This window comes from Anomaloglossus baeobatrachus, chromosome 5 (assembly GCF_048569485.1).
Source record: "Anomaloglossus baeobatrachus isolate aAnoBae1 chromosome 5, aAnoBae1.hap1, whole genome shotgun sequence".
In the NCBI taxonomy this organism is placed as follows: domain Eukaryota; kingdom Metazoa; phylum Chordata; class Amphibia; order Anura; family Aromobatidae; genus Anomaloglossus; species Anomaloglossus baeobatrachus.
Window position 1 is genome coordinate 257,505,885 of NC_134357.1, and position 17,310 is coordinate 257,523,194.

Here is a 17,310-nt window from a genome sequence, read left to right on the forward strand (position 1 = left end):
ATAGGCAATTTAGATTGTGAGTCCCAGTGGGGACAATGATGATAAACTCTGTAAAGTGCTGTGGAAAATGATGGCTCTATATAAGTAATACATAATAATATAAGTTCACAATGAGCACATAACAGACTTGAAAAAGTCTGGAGATGTCATGCTACCTGCAAAATAATTGATCATATCTGGTTTGGTTAAGTCAGTGAAGGTATAGGGCGTTATATCCTTGAAGGGTAACACAAACATCCATGTGAAAGCCAAAAGTACTCTAACTGCTGTTCTGCTGTTAAATTTTGGAATGGAATCCTCTGAGCAATTGTCAAACCTTATGCTGATGCGATGGACCCTGGGTTTCTCTTGGTGAAAGACAATTCCAAGTCTCTAAGTGCGTAAGCAATTAGATGATGAAGGCATTGAAGACACTGATTGATTCTCATTTTCCCCAGACCTAAATCCAATTGAGAACCTCTGTGACCTTATCAGATGCCACCAAAGAGCACTACAGACTGTCCAGGAGCTCAATGATGCCTTGATGCAGGTCTGAGGAGGGGATTCCCAAAATACCATCTGCCATCAGGAGCATGCCCACATAATGTTGGAAATGCATACAGGCACATGGCTGCCATACACACTAATGAGTCACATTATGCTTTGGCATGATGAAATCCATGCAAAACTGGAACCATCTGTGATTTACATGTTTGAACCTTGATTTTTGTGTGATTTGCAATCCAGCCCTCAGTTAGATGATGATTTGGTTCTAACAGCCATTACATGTGAAACTTTAATTGTTTGCGATGTATGATTTATGTGTTCCTTTCATTTTTTTGAGCAGTGTATATCTACTGTTGTCTTATACTATATTCACACTTTGCACATATATCAATCATTTTGTTCTGATGCAGGACTAAATTGAAAAATTCTTACTGGAAAAAAAACATGATGTCACGCAAAATTGTATGGCCCCCAGGCAGATCAAAACCACAAGTACAATTCAGCACATAGGTTTGACCCCAGAATCCACTCTTAGTCGGAGCTGTTAATGATCAAAGCCTCGTAACACTACTCTGCATACTTACTTCCAGACCAGTCCTGCGTTTATACTACATTCAACCAATTCTAATATACTGTAAATCCTCTCATGCCCTGGCATCAAAGACATGGTCCTGCATTGGATTTCATGATACCATGTTTACAAGAATAGCACCCAAATTTACATCTATGGCCCTAATGTTACTTCTCTATTAGCCAGAGGGTCTCAATAAACGTAAATCCGTAAGGATAGAGACCAGCGCAATGACCCAATAAAACTACAGTTTGCAGCTAGATTATGGCAAAAAACTCTCTTTGCCTATTAATGGAATTGAAACATATAATTATATATATAAAAATCTGCACTAAACTGAGGTTATTGTTAATAGACCGAAAAAAGGTTTTTTATTTTGTATTTTTCTCGAAAAATGTGTAAAATAACAAGTAACATTTCACACAAAAATAATAATAAACAGAACACATAAATCTGTATGAGCTATATTCAAATATATTAGCTGTAATAATAATAATTTTAAAATATAAGTGGAGCCCCGGCCAGTGGCTACCTCCTCTAGTTCAATTTAAGACAAGAAAGGGTTAATTTTCCTTTAGTTTTTCCGCAATTAGAAAAATTAGATGGTCCAGGATAAAGCTAGTCCCACTAATTAGATGTATGTATATATAGTTCCGTTGAATAAATATAAGTAGAGCAATGTACATTTTTTTAGAATAGTCAATGGTGGTTAACTGTTCCCCAGATATTGATTTTAGCCTTCCGTGATTATCCCTGCTGTAAGTCTGCTCCAGACATCCGATTACTTAGATGGTGCTATATGGAGACCGTACTCCCCCTGGTCTGTCAGCCCTCCTCACACTTACAATATGTCGGCCAGCCACAGCCACAATGGAGTGTAGTAGGGGTACAATAACACACCAGGCACATGTAAGGTGCCCGGAGCAGATTACGTGGTTGACAAACACCATCTGGAGGGCTTTTCTTGCTGCAGGGATTTGCTGTAGTCTTTGCGCTGTATGCGGTCCCAGCGCTTGGAGGCAGCAGTTCACCAGAGGTCATCCACAGACTGCAGCACTCCACGTGGATGAGCAGACAGAGAAGCTCCGTCTCAGAAAATCTATCTGGGGCATGGGTTCACAGGTTCTCCTGGGAATCCACCTTTAGATAGGATTAAAATCCTGGATGAGTTAGTTTTAAATACAGTCCCTGACATAAGTTCTGTCGCTTATCCATGTTCTGTAAATAAAAGCTTACTGTATAACCTGACTTTAAATTCATCCATTGGTTTCATAAATTACTCTTTTGAATGCTGAAACCCTCCCAAATTTGGTTTAGGTTATGAAAATAAAGTTGCTGCAAACCTGAAATATTGATCATTTAATGAACACTGAAAGGTCAGATTTTGGCAAGACAAAAGTTTTGTTGCCTTGCCATATAATGCACCCAATCCTAGTTTACATTCTCACCTGTGCTCACTAAGTGATCGGTTAATTAGTGGGTGTGTATAAAAAGAAACCCAGCACCCCAAACCTTCAGTTGAACTGCAACTTGACTTCTGACAACATGCCAAAAATCCACCCTCCGACAAAAGCTTTGATTATCAAGAGGCTGAAGACCAGATCCACTGCAGAGGTGGCTGGCACCTTCAATGTGTCTCAACGTCAAGTACAAAGAATTAAAAAAAGACTTGAAGAGACTGGAGATGTTTTTGAGAAGCTTAGGTCTGGCAGACCCCACAAGACAACTACTCAGGAGGAACGTTTGTTGGTTAGAAAATCCAAAGCCAGCCCCTCTTCCACTGTAGCAGAGCTCTAAAAGGCCTGGTTACCTCAAGTCCCTGTGTCAACTAGAACAGTTTGTAGGATTCTGTCTCGAAACGGCCTCCATGGTCGAATCAGTGCCCAGACGCCAGCACTAAACAAAAGGCATTTAAAAAATTGTGTAGCACTTGCCAAGTCCCACAGACTGCTAAACAGATGGACGCTGGAAAAGTGGCAGAAGGTGGATTTCTCTGATGAATCTTCAGTTGAATTACACCATGGATCCAGAAAACAGTGATGTTTGGTGGTGGGAAGATCATGGTCTGGGGTTACATTCAGTATTGGGGTGTGCGAAACATTTGCAAGGTGGAATACAATATCAATAGGCTAAAATATCAAGAAGTATTAGTGTTGAGGAGAGCCATAAGATGAAATACTTAATTAACCTCTGGACATAGAGCACTGTGAGAAGTGTGTTCAATTAAATCAATTCTCTATATATAAGCCAGTCAATTTTCAGAGGAACTCAAAGATGGTCCCCGATGACATCACAGACCAAACCATCAGCATGGATCCACCAGATGACGTCCCTCCCATCACCATCATCATGGATTCATCCACTGAAGTCAGACCCGCCCATCAACAGTAACACAGATCTCCCCATTGGCTAGGCCATGAACTGTCCCACTAAATGGGCATATCTGAACTTGTGTACGCCCCTAGCCTATATCAAGAGGATGCATGCTCTGTACTCGCTCCGTTCGGTGCCATCTTTACTGTGACCAAGAAGAGATTTCATATCCGACTGTGTCTGGTGTGATTTCTTTACGCATGCACTTGGTCCATACCAATTAGGCCAGGCAGTAGGCAACTAGTGATCTCTGGTTAAGAGTTCACCCTAACATTAGCTACTTCTTACATTCGCAATCATAAGGCTATGTGCGCACGTTGCGTATTTGCATGCAGTTACGCTGCAATCTGCACCGCAGCGTAACTGCATGCGTCCTGCGTCCCCAGCATAATCTATGAAGATTATGCAGGGGACGTGTGCACGTGGTGTATTAGAACGCAGTGCTTCGGCTGCTGCCCGAAGCGTGCGTTCTAAGAAGTGACATGTCACTTATTCCGTGCACTCTGCATGCAGCCCCCACTCTGTCTATGGGAGGGGCTGCACTCAGAGCGCATGGAATTGGCTTTTTTTTTTTCATCATGGACTCTTTCTGCAGCGATTTGAAGTGCACGTGTGCTGTTCAAATCGCTGCAGAAATGTCTGCAGGGACAGAACGCTATGTGCGCGCATAGCCTAAAAGGTGTCAAATTCTGCAGCAGGATGGTGCTCCATCTCATACATCCACCTCTACAACAAAGTTCCTCCTGGCAAAGAAGATCAAGGTGCTCAAGGACTGGCCAGCCCAGTCACCAGACATGAACATCATTGAGCATGTTTGGGGTAGGATGAAAGAGATAGGTTGAAAGACAAAACCAAAGAATCTAGATGAACTCTGGGAGGCATGTAAGACTGCATTATTTGTTATTCCTGATGACTTCATCAATAAAATTGTATGAATCATTATTGAACCGCATGGATGCAGTCCTTCAAGCTCATGGAAGTCACACAAAATATTAAATATGGCTCTAATAGCACCACAACTTCATTCACCAATGTTATGCAACATATCTTTGTATTAGAAGTTAACTATTTGTTTCAATTTCACATTATTTTCTGTGGGTGACAAAACTTTTGTCTTGCCAAAATCTGACCTTTCTGTGTTCATTAAATGATCAATATTTCAGTTTTGCAGCAACTTTATTTTCATCACCTAAACCAAATTTGGGAGGGTTTCAGCTTTCAAAAGAGTAATTTTATGAAACCAATGGATGAATTTAAAGTCAGGTTATAAGCTTTTATTTACATAACATGGATAAGTGTAGGGCTGGTGCTCCTGTAACGCCCCTGGACTATCAGGTCGTCACAGGGTATTGCACAATCTACCCTCCTGTGCAGTATCTACCTCCCTCTTGGTTATGGGTCCCTAAAGCTGGGTTCACACTAAGCGACAGCGACAACGACGTCGCTGTTACGTCACCATTTTCTGTGACATAACAGCGACCTTGTAAGTCGCTGTTATGATCGCTGCTTAGCTGTCAAACACAGCAGAAGCAGCGATCATAACGTCGCTGTGCTACATGTGCAGAGAGCAGGGAGCCGCGCTTAGCGCTGGCTCCTTGCTCTCCTAGGTACAGTACACATTGGGTTAATTAACCCGATGTGTACTGCAGCTACATGTCACAGTGCAGAGAGCAGGGAGCCGCACACACTGCTTAGCGCTGGCTCTTTGCTCTCCTTGCTACAGTACACATTGGGTTAATTACCCGATGTGTACTGCAGCCACATATGCACAGAGCAGGAGCCGGCACTGGCAGCAAGGGCGGAGGCTGGTAACGAAGGTAAATATCGGGTAACCAGGGAAAGGTCTTCCCTTGGTTACCCGATGTTTACGCTGGTTACAGCTTACCGCAGCTGCCAGACGCCGGCTCCTGTTCCCTGCTCGCTTCATTTCGTCGCTCTCTCGCTGTCACACACAGCGATGTGTGTGTCACAGCGGGAGAGTGACGACCAAAAAATGAAGCTGGACATTCAGCAACGACCGGCGACCTCACAGCAGGGGCCAGGTCGTTGCTGGATGTCACACACAGCGACAGCGACGGGACGTCGCTGCAACGTCACAGAAAATGGTGACGTAGCAGCGACGTCGTTGTCGTTGTCGCTGTGTGTGACACCAGCTTTACCAAATGGTGTTGCCTACATCAGCTAATCAAATCCCAGATCCACCCTGCACCACACCCACCAGACACACCAGTGGACGGCTTGAGTGGAATAGATACGCCCACTTGGGGGGTGAGGGAGGGGAGGTGAGGAGTGTAGTCAGTAGAGTGGTAGTAGTAGGAGTGAAGAGTTAGAGAGTAGCCCTCGAGCTGTGAGGAGCTCTGAGGAGGTCGGGAGCGGGAACTCCCATAAGGAGACTGTCTAGGTGGCAGACGGTGGTCTGGGCCTAGAGGAGTTGGACCCCTGGTTGCAGGAGATCATGGCAAGGGGCTTGAGTCTGTCGAGCAGGACAGCCGGCGGCCTTGCACCATCACCGGGCTGGGACCAAGGCACGACGGGGTACGTGGACCCTAGGTCGGGGAGTAGCTGCATGCAACCCATAATTTACCCATGGAGAACAAAGCCTTCAAGATTCGTTCCCAACCACTCCAAAATCGGGGCACTAGCGCAACGAGGGGGATAGGACTTTCCATTCAAAACGGTCCAGAAAATCCCAAGCGTGAGCCCTGAGAGCAAGCTCCCACGCTTAGCCACAGTGGGGAGCGGGACCCGGCAAGTTTCCCACTACCGGGACCACCAGAGAAGTAAACGTAGTGCCAGGAGGCAGGTCACGCAGCACCATTGGGGACAAGACCCGAACTAGCTCCCCTCAGCGGCAGCGGTGTCCAGAAATTTGGTTTACTCGGTTATCAGTGTCTGCTTAATGGACTGAGTGAGTACAAGAGTGATCCCTGCATCCCACGGCCTTATTCCCCACACACCGAGTCCCAGGGAATACCCCGCTACCCGTGCATGGTTCTAACAACTTGCTGCCCTGTTCCATCATCCCCGGGTACTCCCAACTGCAGCAGTGGTACTCCTAATTGCCACACACCACGGGTGGCATCACAAACTCTATAATCCCTTGTAAATACCACCTTCATTTGATTGGCCGCACGACCCCCGGGTCCGGAGACCCTCGAACCACTGAGAACTCGGATCCGAGCACCTCGGCTGCTGCCACGGAGGCGGCACACTCCCATACCCCTGCCAGTACAGACAAGACACAACTTGGAGACCCATCTTGGAGTCTTGACATTTAAAAGTCATTCAGTCAGACAGCATGACAGTCGCATCAATTGCCCTCCCCCACTTCCCCATAGTGTGCTTGCACAGCAGGGAATTTTAGTCAATGCAACACACAGAATGTGGGCTCGCTTTTTAATTTTAAAAAGTTAGCACACAGCAGCAAATCCAGGCCAGAGTAGTGCCCAAGAAATTTCGGTACAACCAGGTTGATCCATGCAGTGTACATGTGATGTCACCCAGGCGTAGTTCCACCACCAGGTTTGCACCATTATCGCACATGTCCTTCCCTGGCTCCAGGTTCAGTGAAGACAACCATTAATCAAACTGGGTCTGGATAGTGGTTTACAACTCTGCAGCTGTGTGACTGTGTTCTCCAATGCATATTATTTTAAGCACTGCCTGATTGCGTGACAGGCGTAGGCCTCTTGCTCCCAGAATCCTGGCAATACAGACAAGACACAACTTGGAGACACATTTTGGAGTCTTGATATTTAAAAAACATTTAGGCAGACAGCAGGACAGTGGCATAAATTGCTCCCCCCATTTCCCAGTTGTGTGTTTGCACAGCAGGGAATTATGGTCCATGCAACACACAAGATGTAGGTTGGCATTTTCATTTTAAAAATCAAGAGATGCATGAGTGAAAGAAGTAGGCCTCTTGCTGAAAACCAGGCCACAGCCAATAGTAGAGAGGTACAGTGAAAAAAGAAACCAAAAGGAAAAGGCCCAGTTCAAATTTAACTTTTAATAATAACATTAAAAGGTCAGATGACCAACAACAACACAACTTAGGTAGCGTGCAATACAGTGTAATGTTGTAAAAAACCAACAACAACAACAAGGTAGAAGTAAAGGTGAGGAAAATACACTGGCCCTAATAAGCCCTTAAATGTCTATCCCTATCTAGCAATGGAGGGTATGATGCACTAGGGATGTGGCGCCCCCATTCACCGACAGGAATCCCTAAATTTCCCTAGTACACCCTACACTATACTAGAAAACACCACGTGTATTAAAAATAAACACATATCCCCATGAATAATAACCATGGGCCACAGTAAACAATGGTTATTAGTTTGGCACATGGTTGTTAGTCATGGGGATATGTGGTTATTTTTAATACACGTGGTGTTTTCTAGTACAATGTAAGGTGTACCAGGGATGCCAATTTGTGGCACACAGCTTTTCCTACACTGCACATCCCTATTCTACACATCAATCTCCTATCTATCTCTACTACCTATCATTAATCTCTTCACGACACATGACGTGGGCAGTCCGCGGCGATTCGCAGACATGTCAGCTGATTTCAACAGCATACATGTGTGCCTGCTAGGCGCGAGTGGAATCGTGTTCCACCCGCGCCTATTAAACCCTTACATCTCGCTGTGAAATTCTAACAGCGAGATGTATCAGCACGCTGCCATAAGTATAACTTACCCACCTCCATCGGATGTGATCACGTGACTTCCGGTGGTTGCCATGGTAGCACAAGGTCATGTGATGATTCCTATAGCTATCATGAGTAACTTTCTCTCACTGCCGGAATAGGGCAGTGTGTGAGAGTAAAGCAGCTTTTCTCGAGATCTCAGCTGTGTAGCTGTGATCTGGAGAAATGGAAGAGCGATCAATCCCTAGGGAGACTAGTAAAATAATAAAAAAAAAGTTTTAAAATTTTTTAAAAAAATCCAAAAGTTTAAATCACCCCCCATTCGGCCCATTGAAAATTAAAGGGTTAAAAAAAAGAAAAATATACATATGAGTACAGCTCATCCGCAAAAAACAAGCCCTTATATGGTAAGATAAGACAGAAAAATAAAAAAGTTATGGCTCTCGGGAGAATGGGAGCAAAAAAAACCAAAAACACAGACAAACGGAAAATCGCCCGGAGGCTAAGGGGTTAAAAACCTAGCTAAGCTAAGTGTCTAGCAGCCCCGCTGGCAGGACCGATGGCACCATCTTCCCTAATGTTTTATATTCACAAAATGGCAGTGACACTGCATGTTCTCTTTTTATATGCAGATCCACATGTGACTTAGGCAGCCAATGACAAGCCCTTGTGTCTAAACCTTGTAGATATTTGCTGCGCTGTGATTGGCTTATCCGTGAATAAGATTACAAAAACGGAAAAAAATGGTGCTGCACGCGTCTGGCTTCTTCCGACTCCCCACCCCCTCCGCTCATTAAATACATCCCCCATTCATCATACTACACCACAATCCTATCCAAAAGCATAACATGTTATTAGAAAAGCATTGTTTTAAAAAGCAATTAGTGATCGAACAAAACCGCACATTACCGACGTTTGGGGAAAGTGTTACCAAGCCCGAACAGGCTATATCTTGTACCAAATTTTAAAGTGACGAACCTTTATCGAACAGGTTTGCTCATCTCTAGCGCCTAGCTTCTGTCATGTGATCTCAGTCTTTTAAAAGTAATACCGGTGAATCCTGACAGTGTGCAGACTGCACTGTTAGGAATCAGAAGTCTGATGTCACATAGTGCATAGCGTGACTGCAGAATTGGAGCTCAAATCTGGAGACACCCTTTAATGACCAGAGTAGGCCCCAAAGTTAGGTAAATTAAGTAACCTCTAAGAGATCTGGAAAAACATAATCTAAATAGTGATGGGCAAGGAATAAAGGGAGTAGGAGTGGATGAAGCACTGGCTAATGTAATGTATGAGCCCCATTTTGAGGTATCCTCATTCTTCTTGATCTGAGCAAGAGAGGGCATTACAATGTAGGAATGGAGCCATAGGGTGAGCACCTGTGGGAAGCCAGTTGTCTACCACAGTACTAGATAGACCAGGTAGGTGGTGCTGGTTGTATCTGCTCCTAATTTCATGTACACTAAGAAACTTAATTTCTGTTCATTTATTGCAGATGGCACAATGTGGAATCCCACCCCCCTCGAGGCTCCGAAACTTACTTCATGCATCATACTGAACAATGAATTCCTTACATATGATTGGAGCCTCCAAGTGTTTGTATGCATGCAATTTTTGCAGCCATGTCAGAAAAATGTTCTGGTGTGTGCTTAGAGAGAATGTCCACGAGTAGATGTGATGACGTACTGTGCTGGACATGTGTGTCTGCTCTTGTCTGGTGGATCTCTTTGAAGTTTAATCGCAAATTACTTCTTTGCTTGAGCAATTGTCTGAATTGGACTGACAAAATGGATCAAGAAGATAGTTATAACCATTGGATCATCATGAAGATTGTCCTGAAAGTTAATAAACGATGAGGAATACATGAAAGTGCCCTAGAGCCAATTGTTTAATCATTTCATGAAGGTGGTAAACTTCATTCCTTCCCATAATCAAAAGTTATTCCCTATTCATAGGATAGGGGATTACTTACTGATCAATGGGAGTAAGACTGTTTGGTCCCTCAGCAATCCTGAGAACAACCTGTCTTGAGTGGAGCAGAGGTGTGCATATCCAACCTCAATACTATTCAATAACTATGGGACTGCTGAAGAAAACACAATTCTCAGGAGCACTAGGAGTCCCAACAGTTGCACCCCCAGTACTCAGTATGTTATTCCCTAACCTATGCATGGAGCATAACTTTTGATTCTGGGAATAATCCTTTAATTATCCTTTTATGAGAAGGTCTGAGCTACAAATAAAATATTCCACTGAGTTAAATGATACAATTTTATCTCCCTGCAGTCACCACTAGGAGGAGCTTTCTACATACACAGCTATTATTGAGTATAACCTGTGCACATTATGTGGCAATCTCTAAAGCTCGCCCTAATGGTGACTGAAGGGAGCCAGGAATTTTAAAACTCTTTTCTATCTATATCTTATTTTCTAACCTTAAACAAAAATTACTTTGTTTCACCTTCAGATATGTATTTTTCAGATTAGATATTTGTATCACAAAAATAATGTAACTCACTGAAACTGTATAAGTGCAGCCAATAAAGCGCAATGTATTGTAAATTATACTGCTGGTTATTATTACGGTATTCATAGTAGTCATTATGACCAACACTAATGTAATTCCTTATACCACCCTCTGTGACTTCATTGTAGAGCTCACATTTATCATCACATCATTTATGTTACCAATTCTTCTTGTACTGCTGTGACCACCATTGGGTTTATTTGGCATGTATGGAAAATGTATTGTGAAGATAACATGAAAGGGGTTGTCCAGTGGAATCATAAGAATATGTGATGACTTACTGAACAGTGGTTGCTGGACCGCTCAGACCGATCAACAGAATGGAGAACTTTCAATTTCATCACAATATGGAGCTGCAGTTTGGATGCCCATCCGATGCTCAATTTATTATCTTTGGGATAACACACTATAAAGAAACAGACATGGCTCGCACATCCCAAAAAATACAATGATCTAAAGATGTTAGGCAAAAACTTAAATAGAACATGAGGTTCTTTGTTACCATTCTGATCAGACTGTATTAAGCCCACTGCCACGTTACGGCAAACCTCTGAGTGGGTCCCTATTCTAAACCTTATAGTGCGGCACTGTGCACTAACCACTGCTGCAGTGACAAAAGACCAGCAGGGCAGGTGACCTGGTGCATCACAGCACCCATGCTGCAAGGCGAAGCCCCCATGGCTCCAGGCCCCACTGACACGACACCACCACAACAGCGGCCACCACACAGTACCAGCACACAGTGAAAGGAGCTGTGCACTCACTCACTCACCTCACGTGGCAGTCGGCTTAATACAGTCTGATCAGAATGGTAACAAAGAACCTCATGTTCTATTTAATTTTTTGACTAGCGGCTTTAGATCATTGTATTTTTTGGGATGAGCGATCCATGTCTTTTTCTTTATAGTGTGTTATACAACATTCTATCCCCCCTCTTTTTTTTGCTTGGATCTGCACTCCCCCCATTTGGCACAGGTGATTTTAATCAGCAGGAGACTGCAAGAGGGGTCAGCCTTTTTTGTCACTGCAGTAGTGGTTAGTGCACTGTGCCACACTATAAGGTTTAGAATAGGGACCCTCTCAACAGGTTCACCGTGATGTGGCAGTGGGCTTAATACAGTCTGATCAGAATGGTAACAAAGAACCTCATGTTCTATTTAATTTTTTGCCTAACGGCTTTAGATCAATGTATGTTTTGGGATGTGCGATCCATGTATTTTTCTTTATAGTAAAGTTGTCGCGGACGGGTGCCACCTCCGCTGCGGTAACCGGGGCTTCTCAAGTGGCGCTCGGATCCGGGATTGTGTCCTGGGCTCGAGTGGTGGCCGGACCCGGGGCTCGTGCAACCGCCCATCCTCGCACACAGTGAAAAAGAGAGGTATTTACAGGGGAGATTGTCTGTGATGTCACCCGTGGGTTGCGGTGATGGGATGGTGGCACCGCCGCTGCCTCTCGGGGCCGGCGTCCGGGACCGATGACGTGGGGGCAGCAAGGTGGTATCCCCTCCACGGGTAGGGGAAAGGCGTAGTCCCGGGTGTAGGTAAGTAGCAGGGCTGGGGCGCTGTCGGCAGGTTGGACCGGATGACACCAGTGTACTCACAATTAGGAAGAAATCACACCAAGTCTGTATTGTAAACCAAGGCTGGATGCCGGTTGCCTCTGGCGGGGTGTGCTGGTCCCGCACACGGGTTGGTAGTGTAGGGGCCCTTCCTCCTGCACTCGTGTTTTGTGGTGTATGGATTAACCCCACGTGGAACGGGAGAAATCCGCTCACCTGAAGTTTTGGACGCAGAGGGAGCCATTGCACGCAGACGCTGACCCGTGGGACTTCAATGGGTTCTTGGCGGACACCCTGTCCCCCGCGTTGGGCTGCCGATCTGCTCTATCTGGGCTTCTCTCTTCGGGAGCAAGGGCTGGTACCTTGTCCCACTGGTAAATTAACAAGGGGCTTGAAGCTTGCCTCGTCCTAGGGTACAGGTAGCCCGCGTGTGCACGGCCTCCGGACCGGATTCCTGTCGTCGGTACCGGCGGGCTACAACCCTGCCCCGGTCCACTTCAGGTCTCCCACGACCGGATCTCCGTCGCCTGTGGCCCTACAAAGCTGTCTGCTACCTAGTCGGTGGTCCTGTGGTCCAAGGCCTCCAACCCTGACCACACTGCACTTCAGCTCCTCACCGACTCCAACTCCACTCCAGACTCCAACTGTGCTCAAACTGAACTGTTCTCAAACTGCCCTCTGCTCAAACTCTACTGCTCCCACCCCGTCACCTCAAGACGCCCGAGTTGGGCGTTCCCATCCGCCTGGTCCCGCCCACTGGTGTGTCCTGGCTGTCATGGGGCGGCGACTAGGATTTGTGGCTGATGTTCCAATGTGTGGGATGTGTGTTGTTAATTCCCAAGGAGGAGGCGATTTCTGTAACCTTGGTGGGGGGGGATACAGTCATCCGTGACTACCTGGTTTTGCCAGGGCGTCATACATTATCTTTAGGAAGTTGTGGAAAAGGCTGAGCACAGCGCTTTTAAATCTCACATGGAATGGATGGAGGGAAAGTTGAGCATGCACACTGCTACTCCATAGGGATAAAACTGTCCGTGATGCAGATCAGAGTGTGCACCAGTGGTCAAACTTCAAGCTATCAACAAATTATCACCCATCGTGTGGATAGGTGACAACAGGTGGTGATAGGTGACAGAGGAGTTGTCTGGTGAAAACAAGTTAAAAAAACATTTCCACCTAAAGAGAAGTTGTGATTGGATTCATACAGCCGAAACAACGGGAGGGAAATTTCAATCGGTTGGAGTGGAGCCAGGAAAAGCTGGGTCTCTCCCTATAGTCTCCAAACGGCTTTTCAAACATACCTGGCTCTGATTCACAGTCTATGCCGGATGTCAGTTGTTCTTTGTACACCAGCCTGCTTCATCCTGCTCCAGACCACATCTACCCCAGATAAGTGCTTGGTTCTTTCTTATGTTGTTTTGTTGTTTTTGCTCTTATCTGAGTTTGTCATTTGCTGTGGTTGTTTTCAGTTTATTTGCATGCAGGGATCTTCCCTCTCAGTTGCTTAGCTGGGAAGCTCCCTGCAGCTATGTTTGGAGTATTGCTCCTATTAGTCCATGTGTTTGTTGCTTCTTGAATTTGTAATGATTCCTGCTTTCTGTTCATTGGTATGACAAGAGCGCCTGGTATAGGACGGAGTTCAGATCTAGCGATCTGAGGGCTTTTTGTACTATCAGGTTTTTGGATTTTTGCAGGATTTTTCTCTGGCCACCATCAGTCCCTTACCTATCCTGTCCTATTTAGTCAGTAGGGCCTCACCTTTTGCTAATCCTATCATCTGTCTGTGTATCGTGTTTTCCTTTATCACCGCAGTCTTTTAATGTGGGGGGCTTGCTATTCTTTATCTATTTTCTGAGGCAGAGAGTTATTCATCTTTCCTTCCTTTAGGATAGCTAGTTCTCCGGCTGGGTTCGCGGTGCACAGGATGTTAGTTCACCCCTAGGCTACTTCTAGTGTTGATGGTTAGTAAGGGGATTGTGGCCAGATTAGTTGCCAATGCTCTTGTCACCTTTTACCAATGATTTATGGTGGTCTTCCATGGTTCCGGATCATAACACCCTCTCATGGGTTTTATGGTTAGTAACGCTTGTGCACAGTTTGCCTCAATGGATACATAGCCTGCTTTTCTCATTCCATAGATGTTGGGCTTCAAGTGGAGCATCATGACCTAGGCACGAACCTGGTTGGGTTTTCAGCTCTTTAACCAGTCTAACCGCAGGGACAGCAGCTTATGTTTCCTTCCATCCATGATGAGGTAGCGGGTTCAATGTAGCCTCTTGATGCTTGCTACAAGATTGTTGATACTGGGATGCACTGTGGCAGTGGAAAACTGTGAACTCGATCTCTTCTAGCTCATCCACATCTTCTCCCTCCTCTGATAGGTGAGGCATCCTGGATAACGCACCCGCATTGGCGTTCTTGCGACTAGCCCGATACCTGATGGTGAAATCATAGTTCGTTAGCTGGGCCACCCAACATTGATTCAGTGCACCTAGAGGGTTATTGTCTGTGAAGACGGTGAACTTAGCCGTCAGATAATGTTTAAATAGTTCAGTGACAGCCCAGACCAAGGCTAGGAACTCTAACTTGAATGAGCTGTAGTTCTCAGGGTTCCTCTCGGTAGGACTGAGCTTCCTGCTTGCATAGGCAATCAATCTTTCTTTGCCCTTCTGCACTTGAGCTAGCACGGCTACCAATCCCACGTTGCTGGCATCAGTATAGAGCAGAAAGGGTAAAGGTACCATCACACTAAGCAACATTGCTAGCAACATCGCTGCTGAGGCACAACTTGCTAGAGATGTTGCTGTGTGTGACATCCAGCAACAACCTGGCCCCTGCTGTGAGGTCGCTGGTTGTTGCTGAATGTCCTGGATCATTTTTCAGTTGTTGCTCTCCCGCTGTGAAGCACACATCGCTGTGTGTGACAGCAAGAGAGCAACAACTGAATGTGCAGTGAGCAGGGAGCCAGCTTCTGCGGACACTGGTAACCACGGTAAACATCCGGTAACCAAGAAGCTCTTTTCTTGGTTACCCGATATTTACCTTCGTTACCAGTGTCCACCGCTCTCACGCTGTCAGTGCCGGATCCCTGCTCCCTGCACACATAGCCAGACTACACATCGGGTAATTAACCCGATTTGTACTCTGGCTAGTAGTGCAGGGAGCCAGCGCTAAGCGGTGTGCGCTGGTAACCAAGGTAAATATCGGGTTGGTTACCCGATATTTACCTTAGTTACCAAGCGCAGCATCGCTTCCACATGTCGCTGCTGGCTGGGGGCCGGTCACTGGTTGCTGGTGAGATCTGCCTGTGTGACAGCTCACCAGCAACCCGTGTAGCGACGCTCCAGTGATCCCTGCCAGGTTAGCTTGCTGGTGGGATTGCTGGAGCGTCGCTTAGTGTGACGGTACCATTAGTTGTAGTCAAGATACGCCAGAATCTCATCACCAGTCAGGGCCCACTTCATCTGTCTGAAGGAGTTCTCTTCTCCTTCACCCCATTCAAATGGAGGACCGGATGTCTTGCCATTCTTGGCCTGACCTACCAGGAGTTCTTGCAAAAGTGCTGCCATCTTTGTATAGCCTTTTATGAATCTCCTGTAGTATCCTACCAAGCCCAGGAACTGTTGTACATCCTTGACAGTGGTCGGTCTTGGCCAGTTCTTGATGACTGTAATCTTTTCTGGATCTGGTGCCACTCCTTCTGCGCTGACCACATATCTGAGGTACTGAACCTTGGGTTTTAACAGATGACACTTTGATGGTTTCAACTTCATTCCGTACTTCGACAATGCCTCAAATACCTCAGCTAGATGTTCCAAATGTTCCTTGTAGGTTTTAGAGTACACGATAACATCATGCAGGTAGAGCAGTACTGTCTCGAAGTTGCAGTGTAACAAGCAGCAATCCATCAATCTTTGGAACATTTCAGGTGCATTAGAGTCCAAACGGCATGCTATTGAACTCACACAGGCCCATTGGTGTTGTCAATGCAGTCTTCTCCCGGTCCTTTTCTGCCACAGAGACTTGCCAAAAGCCACTGCTGAGATCTAGGGTGGAAAAGTAGTTAGCAGCCTTCAGTGCAGCTAGTTCTTCTTCTTTGCGGGGTAGAGGATAAGCATCCTTATGTGTTATTCGATTAATTTGCCTATAGTCCACACACATCCTCATGGTGCCATCCTTCTTTTCGACTAGAACCAGCGGAGCTGCCCAGGGACTACAACTATCTGTAATAACCCCAGCCTCCTTCCAGTTCCTCAACATCTCCTTGGCACACTGATAGTGCGTAGGTGGTATAGGTCTGAATCTTTCCTTGATAGGGGGTTGAGCTCCTGTGGGTATATGATGATGTACCCCTTTTATCCACCCGAAGTCTAATGGATGCTTACTGAAAACTTGTTCGTATTCCTGCACTACCCGATAAACTCCGTGTTTCTGGTGTGAAGGGGTGAAATCAGTACCTACATGCAGTTCCTGACACCAACCCTCTAACTATTCTTGGGGACAGTTATCTTCTCTCTGTTCTGATGGGGTCAGGGACTCTACTGCTTGGATCGAGTCATCTGTAACAGTGAACAATTTGGCAATGGTAGCGTACCTGGGCAATTTAGTTTCCTCCTCCCCACAATTTATCACTCGCACAGGTACTCTTCCCTTGCGAACATCAACCACTCCCCCGGCTGTCAAGACTTTAGACCAATTCTATGAGTTGGGCTCCACCATTGCCTGGTAATCTTGCCCTTTGAGGCCTATTGCCGCTTGACACCATATCATCATTTCACTTTGTGGTGGTATTACAATAGGACCGGAGTCTAATACCCATACATTACCAATTTCCCCACCAGACAGGTTTACCTGTTGCCTCAGCAGGAGGGCTCTGATTTCTCTTTGCAGGACCCTCTGCTGCCCAGCGCCGGCAGTTGCTGCAATCTGTTGGAGTAAAAACAACACTTCCTGCAGACAATTTTCAATCACATTTGTACCCGAAATCATCTGTGGATTCTTATCATTGGCATCAGTTTCGACTACAATCAATCCTTGACCTTTTAACTCTACTCTCCCCACTTTTATGGTTACCGTCTTAAACCCAATCTGAGTCACTGGTAATCCATTAACAGCATAAATGAGTGAGGCCCGAGTCTGGA

At 45.7% G+C, this 17,310-nt stretch overlaps 1 protein-coding gene across 1 annotated transcript in view; it reads left to right on the plus strand.

The window, feature by feature from the left end:
- The window catches only part of LOC142309937 (T-box transcription factor TBX10-like), a 136,880-nt gene extending 126,284 nt beyond the window's left edge, over positions 1–10,596 (plus strand). Inside the window, exon 7 of the mRNA XM_075347405.1 lies at positions 9,580–10,596. Coding sequence (XP_075203520.1) covers positions 9,580–9,649 — 70 coding nt within the window. The 3' untranslated portion in view covers positions 9,650–10,596. The remainder of the gene's footprint in view (positions 1–9,579) is intronic.
- Positions 10,597–17,310: the final 6,714 nt, after the last annotated feature.